Here is a 20,168-nt window from a genome sequence, read left to right as displayed (position 1 = left end):
CCATCTGGCGGCGAAACGGAGTTCGCGGGGTTTGCTAGTTATCTATATAAATAGAAAAAATTAATCTTACCAGATACTCTGTCAATAAAATAGTCCTCCCATACATGAGCTTTAACGGCTCTAATTCCTCTTATCATATCGCAAATCAGATTCACACGCGTATCTTTATGTTTCATCATTTCTGTGCTTAATTTACCGATTTTGTTCGCGATCAATTTATTTATAGGTATGAGAATTATAGAAAACGCAACACCAGCCAAGAAGGATACGCCGACTTGATCATATAGAAGAAATAGAGTTATAGCCAACTGAAATAGTAATACATAGTTAAACTAATTTATAAAGCATTTCAATGCTATAAAACTAAAAATTAAATGGTTAATTTTCTTACAATTTGCACTGCTTCGTTAATAACTTATGAATAACGTATTTTTACCTGTAATGGTATACTCCACAAAGCATGAAAACTTGGACATGAATTAACAATCCTATCAGTGTCTGTGGACATGAAATTAGTAATTTCCCCAAAACTAAATTTATTTGTAAGTTCTGTGGATGTCACACTAAGAGTTTTTCTGAGGATTGTGGATACTATGGCCCCTCTCATTTTTATTCCAATGATTGTCATAAGCCAATTAAAATGCACATTACAAAATGCAGCAATTAGTGCAGACGCCAACAGTAATGAAGCATAAATGTATCTAAAACAAATATAGAATAAAATATTTTGCAAACACTCAAAGTGTAATTCTGAAACTTAAATAAAAATTAGAATAAATTCGGTCATACCCATAATGCTGATCAATACTTTCGTCTTCAACAAATTTCACCAACTTATTAAGGAGGATAGGTCCAGCAAATCCAGCCATGTCAAATGCTAATTTCAGTATACCAATCCCATAGAATTGAAATGCGAAACATTTATGAAGGGCTCTTAATAAGGAAACATTTTGACGCCGTAGTGGCCGAAGTAGTACTCTAGATACAGGTGTCACAGGTGTTGACACTTGAGGCCTAGTTTCACCAGTTGCACCATAACCTTAAATATGTGCATTAGATTATTGCTGTATAGTAATGGGAGCTTGCATTTAGTGTCACCATACAGAAATAAATGATTTTGAAGAATTTTTGGTTTTCTAGATAAAAAGGTTTTTATAAACTTACCCCCAGGTCCTATGAATGGTTCATGAGGTACTTCTGCAAATTGTTGAAAATTGTCTACATTACCAATAAGAGCCCTATCGATTCTAGCCCCAACATATGAACACCTGTATGTAGCAGGAATATCATGTAGTTCATCCAGATCATATAATTTATTCTCTGTACCTTAAAATGTGAAATATTATGTTGAAATGGTCATTTTTTTGCAGTTAAACTTATTAATATGAAATGTAATAAGTACCTTTTTTTAGGAGAGGATCTACCCAAGAAAATGTAAGTTTAGCAAAACAACTTGCACCTTGCATAGCAGTTCCTAAGATGCCTTCATCAATGTGTGGAAGTAATGGAGTATATTCACTCTAAAAATTGGATATGGGTAAATATTGTTATTAAACATTGTAATGAAGGGATAACTAAAAATGATGATAACAATTTATGTAAACTTACATGAGAATGTTGTGATCCCACAAGCCATGGAGAATAAAATGTTGGTCTTGAATCACTTGCAGGTAACAAAGTTAAAAAGTATAGTGCATGACAGCACAGGGTTGCGATGCTGTATGCTGGTGGATCTCCATTAATTAGAGTACTTCGTAAATCTATTATACTTAGTATTAATGTTGCACTCCATAACAATAGAATAGTCAAAGGCCCACGAGAACTTTGACCCAAACGGTGTTTTAGGGCTAGCACAAAACCAAAATGTACAAGCCATGATAAACAGGATGCACCCGCCGTAAAATAATCAATGGGGTACAAAACAAAGTTTTTCGTAGTCAAAAATATATATAGTTGCACTATTGGAGTCAACATTAAGGCAAGTACTACAAAACTACGTAACATAATAGCACGTTCTTGTGCTTTTTCTCGTATTACCCAATCCCTTCTGTACCCTACGTAATAACCAGATATGATAGCTAATAAACAATAGGTGGGTATCTGTAAAAATAATTCTTGAAAACATATCCCGAAGTCCTTCGTAGTGTCGTTCCATATATGAAGACCCAAAGGGCCACACATATCTTCCCATTTCAATGAAAAATTTGTAAATACACTCATGTTTACTAACAAACACGTAGCACTTTCATATTAAAAAACTTTGTTTTTAGCAGTAAATATTAAAATACACTACTTGCTTAAAACGAAACATTGTACCATTATATGTGAATAATCAATTTGATAAGATGCCTTCACAAAGTATAAATAACGAAATGGTAGCGGCTTCTAACACTTTACTTCTTTCACAGTTCAGAATTTCAGGTACAAAATTACAAAATATGTTGAAGTGACATTTGACAAACGAGTTACCAAATTGACAACTGTCAAACATTAAATTGATTTGCACAGAGAGCAAAATATTTATTTGGGATATGTCGACAGGATCGAATGAGATTGAAGTTACAGTAATTACGTAAATTTAATGAGGAAACTGTAATGAAGTGATTAATTGTCATGTTTGAATTATTTTAAATATAGTGGTATTTTGTTGATTCTTTTAATACATCTAATTAATGCATAGTTATTTAACGAAATGATCTTTTCATTGTTTATGCCAATGTTTCACACATGATACAGGTAACGAAAATTCGATTCGATTCAAAATCTTAGTGTGTCTTGTAAAATTGACCTTATTGCACTGCCGTAGTACACAAAACCACGCGGTTGTGATTTAAAAGCCAGCACTGCCTTTTTATACAGTCTAGTACTAACTCTCTTTGCCTACTTGTAAGTAACAACCTGAGACTATAAAATTAAATGATATTATACGAAGGAGAAAATTTTATTACTTCGTACCTGAAAATTTTATTGCGATGAATATAGTGAAAATATTATTTTTGTAAAAAGTAGGTAATACCACAATGAACATAATATTGTACTCTGTGCCAATCAGGCCCAATTGTCAACTGTCAATTTTAGGAATGACGCAGTCGTAATTGAAAACGTTGGCTGTCGTTCGTAGCTAATTTATGAATATAAATTTTCTATTTATTGATTATTTATAAACAAAAAATATATATTGTTTCTATATCCTTAACCTCAAAATACAACTAAAGCCAACAAGAAGAAAATAACCACATCCAAGGGGTGATGATACTAGAACCTTTACTTTTGAAAATTGTAGCACAGATTTAAACAAATTACTAATTTCTATCCAATCATAATCAATCATAATCAAAAAGCATTTTTATAGCAATTGTTTTTTTTTATATAAATATAATGACTCAGAATAATAGTGACATCAATGAATATACTGATGACAATGACTTTGACCCTATACATGATATTATTGACTATTTAGTGAGGTGTGCTGAAATAACATTTAAAAATTCACACCCTAATGAAAATAATCTAAAAACTGTTGATAAAACAGCTTACGCTCACAACTTGTACTTGAAGTCACCAACACAGTTTCTTATGCAATTTGGCAAATTTCTCTCTCCTAATCATTTACAATATTTTGAAACATTGAGTATTTACAAGGATAATCAAGATTTTAATAAATGTGTATCTCATCTTAAAGTCTATCATTCTGAGGAAAGTAGAAGTAAACGAATAAGGAATAGAAGATATAAAGCACTCCAAAAACTACAAGAAGAAACAGATTATTTTAGTGAAAAAGAAATGATGTACAGAAATCCATTACTGTATGAACAGTTAGTAGGACAGTACTTATTGGATGAAGAAATACAGGAGAGGGATGCAGTAGACAGTGACAACTTGACACTGCTAGGCTTAATTTTGGAGACGGTAGATCGTAACCAGATGAGAGAAGTAAAAAATGTACAAATGCTTGATGAGGACAAAGAGTCTACTTCAAATCATTCAATAAATAATAACCAAACACAAGAAAAAGAAAACAGTATCAAGAAGAAGCAGTGGGGAGACTTTGATGTTCCTGATACAAAAGATACTTACACACCAGAGATAAGAAAACAAACAATGATAAATGCAAATGAAAAGAGAATATTACGAGAAGAGTTTTACCAAGAAATGTACAGCAGTTTCATAGAAGGAAGAGACACTGACTTTGACTACAACAATGTTGATAACAATGAAGATTATGATGATCTTGAACAAATATCACAAGATGCAGAAGATAAGTATTTTGATTCTGAACAGAATGACAGTGAAACATTGGAGGAGCACATGACATTAATACAGGAATACTCCTCAAAAAACTCTAATGATAATGGTAGTGATCCCTTAGATGTATTCATGCAACACATCTCAAATAAATTGAATAAAACCTAAATGAGCTTTTTTGTATTAGTCTTAATACATTTATCATTAACACATTTCACTATATGTTTATATTGGTAATGGTTAATAATAATTTAATAAAAACAATTTTATGTTAACAAATATGAATAAAAGCGGATATATATATATATATTACATTTTAATTATATTTGTTTCAGCTGTCCTGGTTGCTTTATAAATGATAGCTTGTATTTGTTAAAAGTTCTAAAATTACATTTATTATTTAAAAACAACAAGTTGAAAGCATTATAATGATTCAATTAATTGCTTTTTACATGGATACCCATTACCCATAAGTTGGTAGAACAAACAAGTATCATCATCCTTATTTCCAGTCGTTAATCCTTTGCACTTATATACTGAGCAATACCTTTGCGAATGTTCTAGAGCGGTGGTGATCGCTTACCATCAGGCGAACCAAAAGCTCAGTTGCTCGCTATAACAAAAAAACAAGAACCTTGATTTTAATGAAACAGTTATTCTTAATTTTGCGATTTTAGCACTTGAACCTATTGTAAGTATCGCAAAGAAATATTACTTTCTTAATCGTATTCTTAAAGATAAGCTAAGTACCGTAAATACATACATAAAATTAAGTACATGTATAATTTCATATTATTATTTGAGAATTTTAATACAATTGCGGACAGATTAGCTAATGATTTTCTATATTCATATCTAGCTTTCCGTCCGTAGCCAGAGAAATAAACAGTCTATTCTCGGATCTAGTCTCAAACAATCTCTAACAAATTTCATCGAAATCCTTGCAGTTCATGAGATAAACGCGTTTAAGTAAATAAACAAACAAACTCTTCATCTACAGGTATAGGTACAATGTCATTGATTTCTTTGTAACGGATAAGGTTGAGGGATAATTTTGTATGTTAACTCAGTAGGTACGCTATTAATTACTTAGGTAATAATTGAAGTCATGTCATCAATTTAATAATCATTTCTGGTACTCACAGTTCGCTTCACCCTGCCGGCCTGTTCCGTTAACCGTTTTACTGTGATTTTTTTAAAATTGAAATTAATAACTTTTTCGGCGTAATTTATGCGCTCAGTAGCCGGTATTCAGTAATGTATTTTATTTAATAATTATTATAATTTATTATAGCAACTAGGATAGTGTTTTAAACACTAGTTTGAAATATTTATGCTCTTTAAATTAATTTTAGGTAAGCTTGTTCCTACTTAGATATGTATAAAATAACAATCAGAACTATGTCATTGTGTCGGTGAAATTTTCCGGAAGCTTTGTCGCCACTAAGTATTAGTAACTTGTATGCTCGTAGTGTTAATTCATTAGGTACTTTTACTTGCAAAAGGGATGGTCATTCTAATATTAATGAATGCGTGTGGTTATGCCTAGACGACACTTCAAGCATAATTTTGTGATTATATATCATTTTTATAATTATCATAATAAAACTTTTATAACTTGTGCTGCTTGAATGCCTTGAAGGTCGGAATTTAGGGGTTTCTAAAGTCTAAACCAGGGATGATCGATAAATACATCTCATACATCTCATACACTAAAAGTACTTTTATTCAGTGAACGGCTTTTGTGACTATGATAGACAAACAATGAAAACTGTGAATTTTTTTTACATTCAAACACAACTTTAATGCTCTTTTTATAGCTGCAATATCCTTATACTGTAACGTATGTTACCCATGCTGCCCTGTAATAATTGTTAGGTTCATAAATAATGAAATATTACATCATCGTTATGTATTGTTACAATAGAAAGTGATTACAAAATTTAGTTCTTACTTATGTAGGGTAACCTACCTAATAGGGGTCCTTAATTGCTCATCAACATTCGTCTTATATGAACTCGCAATTTAAAAAATTACACAACATCTAGATAACAAAGTAGGTATTTTTAATACTTATTATCGGAAATATATAGACGATAGATATGAGAGATAAGCATAAAGCAAAGGCACATGTCACCGACGCATGAATTAATATAACAAAAATAAAATGAAAAACCTTAAGTAAACATGTAACATGCATACGTCAGATAAATGTATGATCATTTATTAACCTAAATATCTAATATAAAACAGGATATTGTACTTAGGTCCATAACGTTATTAAAATAAAATTATCCCTACATTTGTTCATAAATAAAACAGTATTTTAAAATTTACTTGCACTATCATATCCTATACTACTTCCTACTAATATTATAAATGCGAAAGTTTGTGAGGATGGTCTGTATTTCACACAAAAACTACTGAACCGATTGCAATGAAATTTGGTATGAAGATAGCTGAACAACTGGAATAACACATAGGCAACTTTTTATCCCGATATTCCTACGGGGTACAGAATTACGCAGGTGAAACCTAGTAAACCTAGGACGCAGCTAGTTTTAGCATAAAACGACAAATTGTGCATCCTGACAAGTAAAACAGTGTTTGTGGTCAGAAATGAGTCTAAGGTTGTTCTGAGGTTGTTTTCTGACGTTCCTTGGTATTGGATCAGTTGTTTATATAACGACGAGGTGTTTTACTTATTCCGCGTTAGTAAAATTTACCAGTAAATTTGCATACAATGCTTTCTAAATTAACGGGAGATATTTGTTTAAAAGTGAACATTTGGAAATCTATTTAATCTGCTTACCGCATCCCGTAAAATTTATTTGCGTATGTATCTAAAGTGAACTATAATTAGGAATATAATCTCTATTAGAAGAAAAAAAGGACGGCATTAATCAGATGTGATGCGATGACACAACAAGTTTTAGAGAATGGAATCTAGAATAAATATAATTTTACATGCTAAAAAATATTTTTATTTGTTTTTTTTTTCTGGAGTGTATTGTGGGCCTAAAGAATGCATACTGTAAAGGTTCCAAGTTTAAATATTGTTAAATGAATGAGTAGATTGTTTATCATCTAGCTAAGCCGGTTATAAAAAGCTTCTTATACGGGTGGTATCGAATAAATCACAGTCCATATACCCAGACCAGGCAATACCTCACAGTGTACCAAGACAATAGCTTTGAACGAGTCCTATGCGTTATGACAGTTGGTCAGACAGCCTGCAGACATCGTACGGAAAACGCGCACAGCTTATTGTGTCCGAGCCTTCATGTGGTGTGTCGTGTTTGTGCATTGATTCATTAAAATAATTAAAATGTGTTTGGTAAGTAACATACTTGTATATTTTTATCTTTTTTATTTTTAAATACATTGTACTTGTCAAACACAAGTAATTCATAAAAAGCCTTTACATGTGAACATACAGTAGGCTACTGTTCGCTAACTTTATAATCTCTTCCAGGCAACAAATGATTATGCTCTCATACAAATTTAAATGCGGAGAATAAGTATAATAATAATCTCAATCCGATGTCTATACTTGTGCAGTACTTAAAAACATAAGTTTATAAATAAACAATATATATATGATAAGAACAGTCTCTATTTATTTCTTTTAAAAACTTTAAAACATAGAGCAGAAATTATAAACAAAATTTTAATTTTCAGTCTAGATCAATTAAATTAATGATTCTCTAAATATACTATTTTAACCTAGGAACTTATACTAGATATGTACATATATTATTATTTTAAATAACAACGACATTAAATAAATAAAAAAAAACAAGAAATCACTTATACTGTTAGGTTTATTTGATTAAATTAAAAGAATATGAAACTATTAATCACTTATATGTAAAGCTTAGATTGCTTTAAATTAATTTCGGACTCAGTGGTGTAATTTCAAATTTTATCACCAAAGAGCAACACTAAATAATATTTACTTATGAAGAGATGGAAATATAGGGAAAGAGAGGCTTACATATCATAGTGATCAATGCCCATAAAGTAATGGTTAATTAGGTAGTGAGCAGTTACATCGTAACTCGTAAAAACAATCGTCAGTAACTAATAGTGTCGCCGGCTTGTAGACAAGAGACGCGTGGGTTCATCTTTACCTTAGAAGTGCCGACTGGTCATCGACACATAAAACATGTGAAAGTGTTCATATTTCTTTCCTCTTGCACCCACACATGTCATATAATCTACGGCCAGTGATAACGCTGAAAATTATTAATTTAGCCTTTGTTCGAAGATACAATAATTATTAGTAAATAGTTTAATCGGTTCTGAAAATTTAAAATATGTTTTTTAACATAGCAGTGTTTTAAATAATTATTTTCTACAAACAGGGCACCAACTGGAGGGAGGTACCTATCTCTCCGGATTCTAAAATGGATCTATTTAATGGCAAATGACAACAAATTCCTATCAAACAATATAAAATAGTATTGATGATACCAATCTACATATATATTTTCATAGAGGAGGCACAGGGGTACCTTTTTTGTAGTAATAAGCCGTTGTCAGGCTTACTGAGTTAATAATGGTTGAGTTATCACTTCATTTGGAAAGCTACAATACACCTACTATGGTGAAACGTGAATAGCTTCTGTAATAAATAACATACTTGCATTATCCGCTGCGACCGAGCCATTGTAAAACCGTAACCGCTTCCTCTGGTTAAATAACGAATATGGTATAATCGCATCTCAATTATTCTCAATTGTTTTGAAGGATCAATGTAAGTAAAGTCGAGTATTATGCGGCTCTAGATATTAGAGAACTCCCAGCTAAAGTGGATCATCGCAATTCATAAGCTACAGAATCATGATGCCCAGAGGCAGCGTCGGTAGTCGTGGTTGTCAAAACGCCCGTGGCGCCACTCGGTCTGCTGGCGCGCTCCCACGCCTCTGTGGCTAGCTCTGTCTCGTATCGCCTATCAATCGGATGTTAAAAATAATACCTTTAAACTTTCACTGCCAAATAAATAGATAGCCACAAGTTTATATGTGCGTGTGCGGTCATTCAAAACTCACGAAAACGAGTTTTGTTTTCCAGACAATGAAATAATCTTACGTGATGCTTAATTGAATCTCTGTCATCAAGACAATAGATTTACCTAACGTTTTCTAATTTTAACAAGTATACCTATTTTGCATATGGATGTTATGTTTGTACAAAAAATCCTCGTGTTACAATGTCAGTAGCATACTTCTCCGAAACGGCTGGACCGTTTCTCATGAATTATTGTGTCTACATCGGGTAGGTCTGAGACAGTAACATCTATTTTTACCCTTAAATGATAAGAGTAAGGCAGAAAAGCGTTTGCGGGGTCAGCTGGTAGATGTATAAAAATACTGGGAGATAAGTATGTATTCGTATCTAATTCATAAAAGATCTAAATATGGAAAAACAAATAAAACTCGGCTTTGTAGAAATTTACACGAGAAATTAATCACCATTTGACAATAGATATTTTTATTTCAACGTAAACAAATTAAAAGGGAATATCTGAGTTCATACTTTTTATCTTAGATTGATACTTATATATTAATAAAAATAAAAATGATGACCATGATAAAACTTGTATGATAAACAGGAAAATATTATTAAAAGCATGAGCTTTCTAGACCTTGACAATGTAACTAAATATTCGAGACACACCACCATCGTTTTCACTCGTGCACAAATAACGTATGATATTGATATTAATTTCATACCGATAGTGGATAGAAGAGGATCAGGTTAACCACAATATCTTAGAAATGGAAAGTTGACGTGTCTATACAAATGTTTGTTCTTTAACGTATTGACCATCGGTGTTTTATTATTGATTTATAAGCACATACTCGCAGTAACGTATGCAATATATTTCAAACTTTGGTATAATTCATATTTTAGAACAGCTGTTCGATACATTGTTATCATGTACAGTTAAAATGTACGTTTTAATTTTTTTATTGAGTTACTAGCTGACCCGGCAAACGCTGTTGTGCCTTACTCTTATCTATTAGGAATATGAAAAAAGACGTTTGTTGTATCGGAGAGCTACCCGAAATGCACACAAAATTTCATGAGAATTGGTCCAGCCGTTTCGGAGGGCTATGGAAACTATCATTATGACACGACAATTTTATATATAAAATAACGTGAGAAATTGGAACTAATTACACACGATGATAGGTACTTTAATTAAATTCTACTAAATCTTTGATCATTCTATTTCAACATACAGATTTTCTTAATTTAAATTTCCCTTCACTGTTCGGGGTGAATTAAGTTCTACTGTTTTCATATATGTATAAGTTATACACGTAAAAATTTAATTTCATAAGTCGCTCGTTCGCTTTTGCATCACAAAATCACTATTTACGGGTTATGCAACTACACTCGTCTGAAACACCCGAAATACGAATATATGGGAGAATTATCTTATTCACGTAAACACTGAGGAAGTGCAATGATATAAGATAGTGAAAGGACAATGGGAAGATAAATTAGATGCAAAACGCCTCAGCCTGATTCCTGTCGTGTAATGTGCAAGTTAGTGATTCGCCGCACGCACCGCTTTCACTACGGTTTGCTGCGTATCCATCGTGTCCTGGTGATAATCGACGTCCTAGTCACATTTCCCATTGGTGAAAATGTGCGTGGAGTTTAAACAATAATAATTAAAACTTTCGAAAAATTGGTTGTTGTTTTGCATCGGCGAGAAACGTAACTGACATTTATGTTTCAGACTTGTTCGTGGGTATACGGTATACCGATTTATTCTAAAACGTAGATCCCTTATCAATTAAACATTTTATTATCATACTTTAGGGATCCTGTTTCATTATGCTTAGACAAGATTATTATGAGTCTGTATTTTAAAAAACCAAGCTTGTGTTGTATCATAAATAATTAAATAATGTGACATTTTGCTCTTATTTGGATGTCCGTCAGCACTTAGCAGCTCTCTTCTCACTATTTCGCATGAAATTCATACTACAGTATATGTAGTATGTTATCTTTAATACCATTTATTACATGATTATATTAAAAATTACATTTTCGGCACTTATGTAACATGAACAGGGTGAGTTATCGTTTTCATATATTTTAAAATTTATCGCTTGAGTGCACGCGTTGCAATTAATAAAAAAAAACTGCGAACTTGTTTTTTAAGTAAATATGTAATAGGTAGTACGGTCAAACTGTTTGCGGGATGCTAGGAGACAAAGTGTGAAAAGTGTGAATTTAAAATCTTTGTTTGACATTTTTTTGTATTCTGTTTTGTTCTTTGCTGGCTTTTCTCTCGAGAAGAAACTATTCTTACCGCTGTTATATGAAAATACGATATTGAGAAGATTATTCTTTGAATAAATAGATAAATAATTTAATTTGAGTTTGAAAAATTACGCCCCAAGAACACGACGCAATAAATAGCCGTTATTAGGATTTCAGAAACAATTTTGGGATACAAGTGCCGCGCTCATTAACATAAATACCTTTCAGTCATTATGTTTTGACCAATATCTACATTTTTCCATAATAAGTAATCGAGGTCAAGTATTTCGCATACATAAACAAGGAGGATGGTTATAATATTAAATTAGCTCGTCTTTCTTCCTGCCACGCCGCTCGGTATTTTAACGAGCGACTTGCGTGCCCAAAAAACGGTTACTAACCAACCACCGCTCTAATTACACGAAAACCGCTATGGGTATGCGACCAACTATTATTTTGAAAATAATTAAATGCGTTTTTCGGTTCGGTCGTTCGCTTGCTTTCAGACAATCTGGAAAAGTTCTTATTTTTTGTATTGTATTACCGAAGAGTTACTTAATGTTATACCTAGATATACCAATTACAACCAGCTAGTGTAATGTGTACGCTGCGTGTTAAAAATACCTTATTTAGGCTATTCTATAAATAGAAGTATTAAAATCAGTGATAAATGTAATTTAGGTATACCAATAAAATTTTATGGAAATCTGAACAATGTAAACAACTGAACCTATTGCAATGAAATTTAGTACGTAGATAGCTGGACAACTGGAATAACACATAGGCAACTTTTTATCCCGACATTCCTACGGGATACGGACTTACGCGGGTGAAACCGCGGGACGCAGCTAGTACTTTCCAATAATGTAATGCTGAAGAGTTGTGTGAGAGTGAGACAGCACTACTGGACCGATATAAAAAATTCTTCTTTTTATAACAATTTTATAAATGCAAGAATTTTTTTATTTGTAGGTCAGAAGCTTCAATATACTTCTGTTTGTTGCTTTGCTACAAACCTCCAGACAAGATCCCAGTCCAGTCACACCCTTGTATAAACAAGTTCAAATACCAAATGCGTCAAGTAAGTGTATTATTATATTTGTAGGTTGTCAATGTATTATCCTAATTTTTTTATGTCATAGTCGTCAATGGAGCTGGTAAGCGCTACCACCGCCCATGAACATGAGAGGTGTAAGGTCGATTGCAGACCTTACGCCTCTTCAAATGGATTGCTGACTGCAAATTGGAAAGGGATTAGGAAAGGATTGAAGAGAGGAATAAAGGAAACAACTGGGAAGGGTAAGGAAGATGATATGGGCCTCCGGCTCATTCACTCACCGAACGAAACACAGGGGTATGCTATTTCACGCCGGTCTTCTTTCTGTGGGGGTGTGGTACTGCCCCGGTGCGAGCTGGCCCAATTCGTGCCGAAGCGTGCTCGACTACCACATACAAAGACATAGAGTTTAGATTTTTAACATATTTAAACGAATTTTCAGATCCCCGTGACAGTCTCAGTAGCATCGCTTCAATTTTTTCTCCACGCATGGATTTTGAACAATGGAAGCCACTAACTGGCCGTGGGGATCCATTACGAAATGATCCCACTTATGACTACGAACCACCAATGTTGGAGAAAGTTCATTACTGGGCAGATGATACCCGGCACGAACACGAACGTTTTCCGGAGAAAAAATCTGAAGTTTTAGTTTTAGGAGTGTCTTCACGAAAACCAAGTGTATCGTCACGACCTCCCATTCCTCCAAGGAGACATCATCTTTCCCCACCAGCACCACCACCTAAGTATGAAGACTTTCAATACAAATTTAACGAGCATTACCCAATGACAATTTTAGTACCCCCACCACCACCACCAGCAGGATATAAGCCATCCTTATTTTTGCATCATGAAACTAAGCTTCCACGACCAACAACAACTGCAAGTTTAGTAGAGGCGACTCTACCTCCACGATATACTGTTTCAGCGCCAGAGTTGATAACTTCATTTGCTCTTCAGGAAGCTAACCTTATATATCAAGCAACAGACGTAAATCAAACATGGTTTATAAACTTTAATAAAACTCAAACTGTACCCAGTAACACTGTTAGTAGCGATTATGCTGGATGGGGCCCTACAACACCGCTAAATGAAGAAAATAGTCGTAATGTTTTGCATAATTTAATACCACATAGTGAACGTATCAAAGAGGTCTCTAAAAATACATTATATAAACCCTCCTACACTGAGACAGAGCAAGCGCCACCAACGGAAAAAACACAGATATTGGCAACATTTCTACCTACAGTCTTACCACCAATAGAAACAACCACAACAGATTCTCGCGAAACATGGTCATATGAAGAATCCAGTGATGAAGTTACAACAGAGTCACAGGTTAATTATTCTGAAAGTGATACGCAAGAAATAACGACGAATTACATTCGACAGTCACAGTCAACCTACAACTCCACTGCAAGACCACAGCCGAGTGTTGTTGATATGCTAGGCGCTATGATGTCAATGCCTATGGTTGCTGATCCAGATAGACCCGAAGATAATCTATATGCTCACGCTTCTGAAAATATACAAGTGTTTAAAGATCATACAACCGAAGAAGGGGTAAATCTAGAAATCATGCAAACGATGCAACCACCGCCTCCCGTAAGTCAAACACTAAGTACACCTTCACACAAACAACCCTATCATGTTAATCCACATATTCTTAATTCTTTGTTAAATGAAAATCAGCAACATTTACAAACTCATGATCCATATCTTCATATGCGGTATACTACGCCACTAACGCCGACTACAGAGCAATTCCAAGATATTAAACAAACAACTGAAGCAACTCCGATGTATTTAATTATACAAGGTCATTCCAAAGTCAAAACCTATGGATCAAAGCCCAACCCGGCATCTAACGCCATCACAGACAGTGATATATCAAAACCTCATGAAACAAATGAAGTTAAACATTTACATCCCATAAAGGATAAAAATCACAAAAAAATAGACAGTAATGAAAATTCAAGATCAGGTAGATCACAAAACTTGACAGCTTTAATAGACGCTGGTGTTGGTTCAATAGAAATTCAGGAAGCGGATGTGGGAATAAAGTATGACGTCAGCGATGGAAGTAAAGTACCTGTAGAAATTTATAGAAAAGGTATTGTAGAAAGTGATGAAAACAATTATTCTCTTTCAAAGAAACATTTAAAACGAGATAGACGACAGGTCGATTTAAGTGACTTTATTCCCTTTGATGACGATACTTTAGAAGATTTTGTGTACAAATTTTTTGAAACGCGTAAAAATGATACCGGTATAACTGGTTTCATAGCTAAAGCAATTACAGGAGATGTAGCTACTGCAGTAAAAGATGCTTTCAAAGAGGACAATGAAGAACGTAATTACCAAAAGAGATGAAATAAAAGGGGTAGCAAATAAATTAGTAAATTAATAATATTATCTATTATCAACATGATACGAGTTGGAACAATTCTAGTAGATAATAATATGTGTAAAGCATATTAGATAACGGTTTAAGTAAATAGTGAAATCCCACCGTCCTTATTCCATAAAATCGATACTTCCAGATATGCTCTCTTTATAACATATTTTAATTATTTAGGTAGTATTATACACTGTTAATGAATAAAAAGTGAAAACTGAAATAGATTAATTCATGATTATTTATTGTAAAACATATTAAGACTTATATTCTTAATAAATACTTAGTAATTTAAAATTTTATTTTTCATTAATAAACACCAATCATCGTATTGACTATTCTTCTTTTCAGAAATACTTTAGGTATTTAACTGTTTTACTCCGAGTCATTACCAAGGTTCCAAGGAATAGAGAAAATTTTATATTTTTCTAATTATATAGGCTTGCATTGACACGTTTCCACAAAAAAGATATATGCGGTGCAGCGGACGCGGCCCACTAACACATAGTTTTTACCATCCTTTTCGTAGAAATAGACTCAGGCAACTTAGATAAAGTGAAAGCTGCTTATAAACCGATAAAGTCAACGTTTATTGCAGTTCACATTAACTATCAGATCGTGTATAAAGGCTATTAACAATTCCATGGTATTTCATTCATTAACAAATCATGACAGTTTCTGATAATAAATCAAAAGGATAACTACTGACATTGAAAATATAAATTGGAAACCATAATACGTTGATCCAGTATTGCACCAGTCAGCTTGACAAAAACAAACTTTATACTCAGCATCCGGTAGCCTGAAATAGATGGGTTTTATTACATATAACAGATCTCATGATAAATCTTATTTTAAAATGAAGCTTTTGGTAACGTAAGTAGTACGGTGCTTAAGTATTAATTATCAGGATGATTGCAACAAGTGTTTCTACAAACACTTTTAAGATAAAAAATCAGTTTAACTACACCATTTAAAATTCGGAAACGACAGAATGAACTTCACGAGCTTAAATACTTCATTTTAAATAAAAAGGAAATTCTTTAGAAGGAAAGAAAATCGGCGCCTGCCGTGCACAGTTTCAGTTTTGAGGATAATTGTAAATAAATATTCTGAACCTTTCATGTTTACAAGCCATAGCTCTAGTAGGAATAGTCATGGTTCTAGGAAAGAAATCATTTTTGCTGGTCTCGTAACAGCCACGTTGCACTATCCAAGCATGTCTTGCTCGGGCAGTCCATGATCGCACGAAGCACATTGTGTTTTCTATACAAAATTAAATCCATTATAATAAAAATCAGAAAACATGTCCTAAATCACTAACATTTTTAATGGGAGACTCATGGAGGAACATATAACATTTTTATTCATTCACGTGGCTATTGATTCGGTAATTAACCAATTTTTTAATTGGATTCCGAACAACAGACAAAAATAATTGCACCTTAACGTTTAAGTTTTAATATTCAATTACATAATTATGTAACTGAAAATATTAACGTGAAATAATCTTAAATCAATAAATATGTATGTACAATCTATCATTTGCGGTTTAAAAATGTATTGAAATCTTTTCCTTGTATCAATCAATAGGTGCAAAGTGGGAAACTTTCCGATTTCTTATGCAGATACGGGTGCCAGAGTATTTCCGTGTATAGTATCAACGGACGATGGACCTAAATTCCAACACATTATGGGCATGATATACTATGGAATCGACAACAAATAAATACTTATTTGAAACGTAACACCTCCGGTGCAATTAATCAATAGATAGCGAGTTGAATTGAAACCGATAAATGGTTTCGCGAAATCTCCTGAACAACCGGGTGTATCGCGGTGCGTGGTGGAACAATTAAAACATAAAAGGCTGAGAGATCCTTTACATAAGAATAGTAATAGTATAAAAATAAACACAATATACATAATATTTATCGACAAAAATCTATAAACTACATTTGTATATAAAATGACAAGTATTAATGATAGACAAATAATCGTTGTTAGCTTTATTCTGTTTCGTCAACAAAGAGGAAGAGATTTTATAATATGAAAATGAAATATAAAGATTTTATCGTATTCGGTTTACAATTAGGATGAGGAAATGTAGCCGATTGCTAGTAAACCGATTCTCTAAAGCCCTATAAAATACGAGCAAGTGCAATATAATTGTATTTGTGATTGGTTACCACGTCCACTCGGGAATTTACTAGCTTCTGAGTTATAACTAATTACTAATCTTACCTTTACAAAATATCGTCGAAGAGCAACGTAATTTAGCTTCATTTCCCTGGCTCGCAGGGAAATACGTTTTTCTATTTAAGGGGTCTTCACCGTAACTTTTATGACTAAATGTACCGTTAAAGCACAATAAACCTGATGTTTTCTCAATACATATATAGATGAGCCATATTTGTGTATATAAATTCATTGCTAAAACCATCTAGATTAAAAAGCCTGATTTAATATACATATATTGCTATTTCACGTTGTTTCATTTCAGTGTGTTTATGTAAGTCATTTTTGAATGGGATTATCACATCATTTTTAACTTAAGATTTTTAGCTGTGCTTAACGATATAGTGGCACAACATTAACATAAATTTATATATACTCATGTTGTGACCTTAAGTCTCTCAATTTTGGCCAAATTATTCCAATTATCTGTCTTGTTGCCCCCTGCGTATAATATTTAGTTAATATTTTCCAAGTATCTTTCTGCCCGCTTAGAAGTCGGTTATATTGCGCGACATAGTAAGGAGTAGCCTAGTCTTTCCCAAGGTCTAGACTATAATATGTCCCGTAACGCGTTGACAATAAGATAGAATTTCCATACGAACTTTCGTCCCCTATTTAAACCTTCTACCTTTTTTCGCATTAAAAAGTATGGTATGTCCTTTCGTCGTAAGTTCAGCTCTATCTTCATATCAAATTACATCCAAATCGGTTTGACAATACGAACTTTCATGCCCTATTTCCCCTTCTACCCATTTTATTCTCGATAAAAAGTATCATGTCCTTTTTCAAGTTCAGTTCTATCTTCATACTTAATTTCATCAAAATCGGTTCAGTGGTTTAGGCGTGAGAGCGTAACAGACAGACAGTTACTTTCGCATTTATAATATGAGTAAGAATAGATACTAAATTTCAATTAACTTTGAAGTGATTATACCTATAGGTATCTTTATAAAATCTCATAAAAATTTGTCTGTGTAAATATACAAGGGTTCAATTAAAACTAGCTGAATAGTAAAACAACCAGAAGCTTTTAATTGTATATATTTGAAGTTTTCATAAATTGATAACTATTCACTATCGGTGAGGTAACAACACTTGTAGAACCATATTAGCAAACTAACACTAATCCATTTTGAAGGTGCATCTAACGTGAGTAGGCGCCCTACCTTTAAGCCACACTAAAAATTTGATAACAGTTAAAACATAACTGACTAGTACGTATTCAATTACCAATTTAATCGACACCTTCACTTACATGTTGGATGCACCTGTTGTTTACCGCCGTAACTCCATTCGCCGTAACGCATTCATATGGACAAAATTTCAAGTCTGTTGTGAGGACTCTGAGATCGCCTTGCTTGGACCCAGTAAAGTAAATATTTTGTCAAATTACTTTTTCACTCTATAATAACTAATCTACACAAACATTTTTTTCAAGTGAACAAGAATCGGACATACATAAATTTAAACAATTGTTGTGACTTTAATTCAAAATGTGCTAACATCTTCATTTTTTTACATTAAAGTAAAACAAGCAGTTATTACGTCGTCTGATATAAGCGACACATACTAATGAATTTTCTGTACACAAAATATCACTAGTAACTAGTTGTTATTTATAGCTTCCTAATTTTCTCACTAACTACTTATATATACATAAAAAATTACCTTCGATAATTTTAATCAAATAAATGGCCAAAAATTTATCCTATATTCCAACACCTACGAGGAAGAAATGCTAAAATATCAATGCATATATTTATTTTCATACAATTAAATACCATAATCGCTAATGAAAATTGTCAGAAAGTAAAAACAGTTGAATCACTCTTAACTTCTTTATTGTATTTCTATCATACTGCATTGAGATGATGTCATAAAGCTTTCTTTTTGAGGTGCAATAAAATATACTTCTATCCTGTATATATTAATTAGAACTTTATATAAATATATATTACATTTAATATTATGTCATTCAATCAATCAAATACCTCAACCTAACCTCTACAGCAGCTTTGTCACTACTTATTTAAATGCCAACTTTTTCAGGAATTTTAACAAACTTCAATATGAAGTATGTTCTATAAGAGATTTATGACGCTCTAACATACGTAAATTATAAAGCGACAAAATTAACAATTTTAACATAATAAAATTACATGTATGTAATTTAAAACCAAAAATGTATTAAAATCACTTGCATAATTTTTCTAAATTATGTAGAAATCAACAATAAATATATAAATGTGATGATATTACTGCATAATATACACAAATATGATATACATAAGTATAATACACAATAATTGTTACATAAGCGGCGAGTTAACGGCGGTATAACACAAACTAGTCATATTCACAACGAGGCTTGAAAATACAAAGTAGGGTTTAGACGTTAATAGTTATATACAACAGACAGAAATGAAAGCATCATTAATTAGATGGGCTTTATCAAATGCAATTTGAGCTTTTAAACGTTACATTAATATACTCATACACATTTAGCAAACAATTTAAAGTATGGAAAATAAAATCGAACGAAAACACATTTTCCACCCTACTCTGACATTCACAATAAATTTACTTGAAGTATGTTCTCGTTGTGTAATTGCAAATAGCCTAGCTTACAGTCCAATCTAGTCCCCAACGCTCCGACACCTTCAGTTGTGCAGCGGCTGCATCTTTGAGACTGAATAAATGGGTCATTTCCAGTTCTGTTTTAGCCAATGCAATAGCTTTCTCGAAAAGCTCCAGTGAACGCCTTAAGTTACCTCTGAAATTATGAAACATATTGCTTTAGTTGTTTTCTTACCAATATATGTATGTACATGTGCCTTAATGATTAATTATTGTAAAAAAATATTTTTTAAAACATGTTTTTTATTCATACTTAAATATTCAACTGTTGCTGATGTGTCATGACTCATGATTTATTATGGCTAT

The 20,168-nt window shown here is 32.7% G+C and overlaps 4 protein-coding genes across 4 annotated transcripts in view; 2 read left to right on the top strand and 2 right to left on the bottom strand.

Moving 5' to 3' along the window:
- The window catches only part of LOC119834454 (multidrug resistance-associated protein 7), a 14,131-nt gene extending 11,687 nt beyond the window's left edge, over positions 1 to 2,444 (bottom strand). Inside the window, exons 1-6 of the mRNA XM_038358818.1 lie at positions 1,609 to 2,444; positions 1,403 to 1,520; positions 1,165 to 1,326; positions 790 to 1,039; positions 437 to 701; positions 71 to 308 (exon numbers count right to left, since the gene is read on the bottom strand). Coding sequence (XP_038214746.1) covers positions 71 to 308; positions 437 to 701; positions 790 to 1,039; positions 1,165 to 1,326; positions 1,403 to 1,520; positions 1,609 to 2,220 — 1,645 coding nt within the window. The 5' untranslated portion in view covers positions 2,221 to 2,444. The remainder of the gene's footprint in view (positions 1 to 70; positions 309 to 436; positions 702 to 789; positions 1,040 to 1,164; positions 1,327 to 1,402; positions 1,521 to 1,608) is intronic.
- Positions 2,445 to 3,073: 629 nt separating this feature from the next.
- On the top strand, positions 3,074 to 4,414 carry LOC119834584 (coiled-coil domain-containing protein 97). The gene has a single exon (XM_038358979.1). The coding sequence runs from the start codon at positions 3,379 to 3,381 to the stop codon at positions 4,411 to 4,413; it is 1,035 nt and encodes a 344-aa protein (XP_038214907.1). The 5' UTR covers positions 3,074 to 3,378; the 3' UTR covers position 4,414.
- Positions 4,415 to 7,390: 2,976 nt separating this feature from the next.
- LOC119834502 lies at positions 7,391 to 15,228 on the top strand. The gene is made up of 3 exons (XM_038358888.1): positions 7,391 to 7,582; positions 12,505 to 12,613; positions 13,032 to 15,228. The coding sequence occupies exons 1-3, from the start codon at positions 7,574 to 7,576 to the stop codon at positions 14,960 to 14,962; spliced, it is 2,049 nt and encodes a 682-aa protein (XP_038214816.1). The 5' UTR covers positions 7,391 to 7,573; the 3' UTR covers positions 14,963 to 15,228.
- Positions 15,229 to 18,250: 3,022 nt separating this feature from the next.
- The window catches only part of LOC119834241 (mitochondrial import receptor subunit TOM70), a 5,202-nt gene continuing 3,284 nt past the window's right edge, over positions 18,251 to 20,168 (bottom strand). The window contains exon 2 of the mRNA XM_038358576.1: positions 18,251 to 19,998. Within this exon, the coding sequence (XP_038214504.1) occupies positions 19,845 to 19,998 (154 nt within the window). The 3' untranslated portion in view covers positions 18,251 to 19,844. The remainder of the gene's footprint in view (positions 19,999 to 20,168) is intronic.

Source organism: Zerene cesonia, chromosome 19 (assembly GCF_012273895.1).
Source record: "Zerene cesonia ecotype Mississippi chromosome 19, Zerene_cesonia_1.1, whole genome shotgun sequence".
Taxonomy (NCBI): domain Eukaryota; kingdom Metazoa; phylum Arthropoda; class Insecta; order Lepidoptera; family Pieridae; genus Zerene; species Zerene cesonia.
The sequence above is the reverse complement of the archived record's forward strand: the minus strand, read 5'-3'. Positions and strand labels throughout refer to the sequence as shown.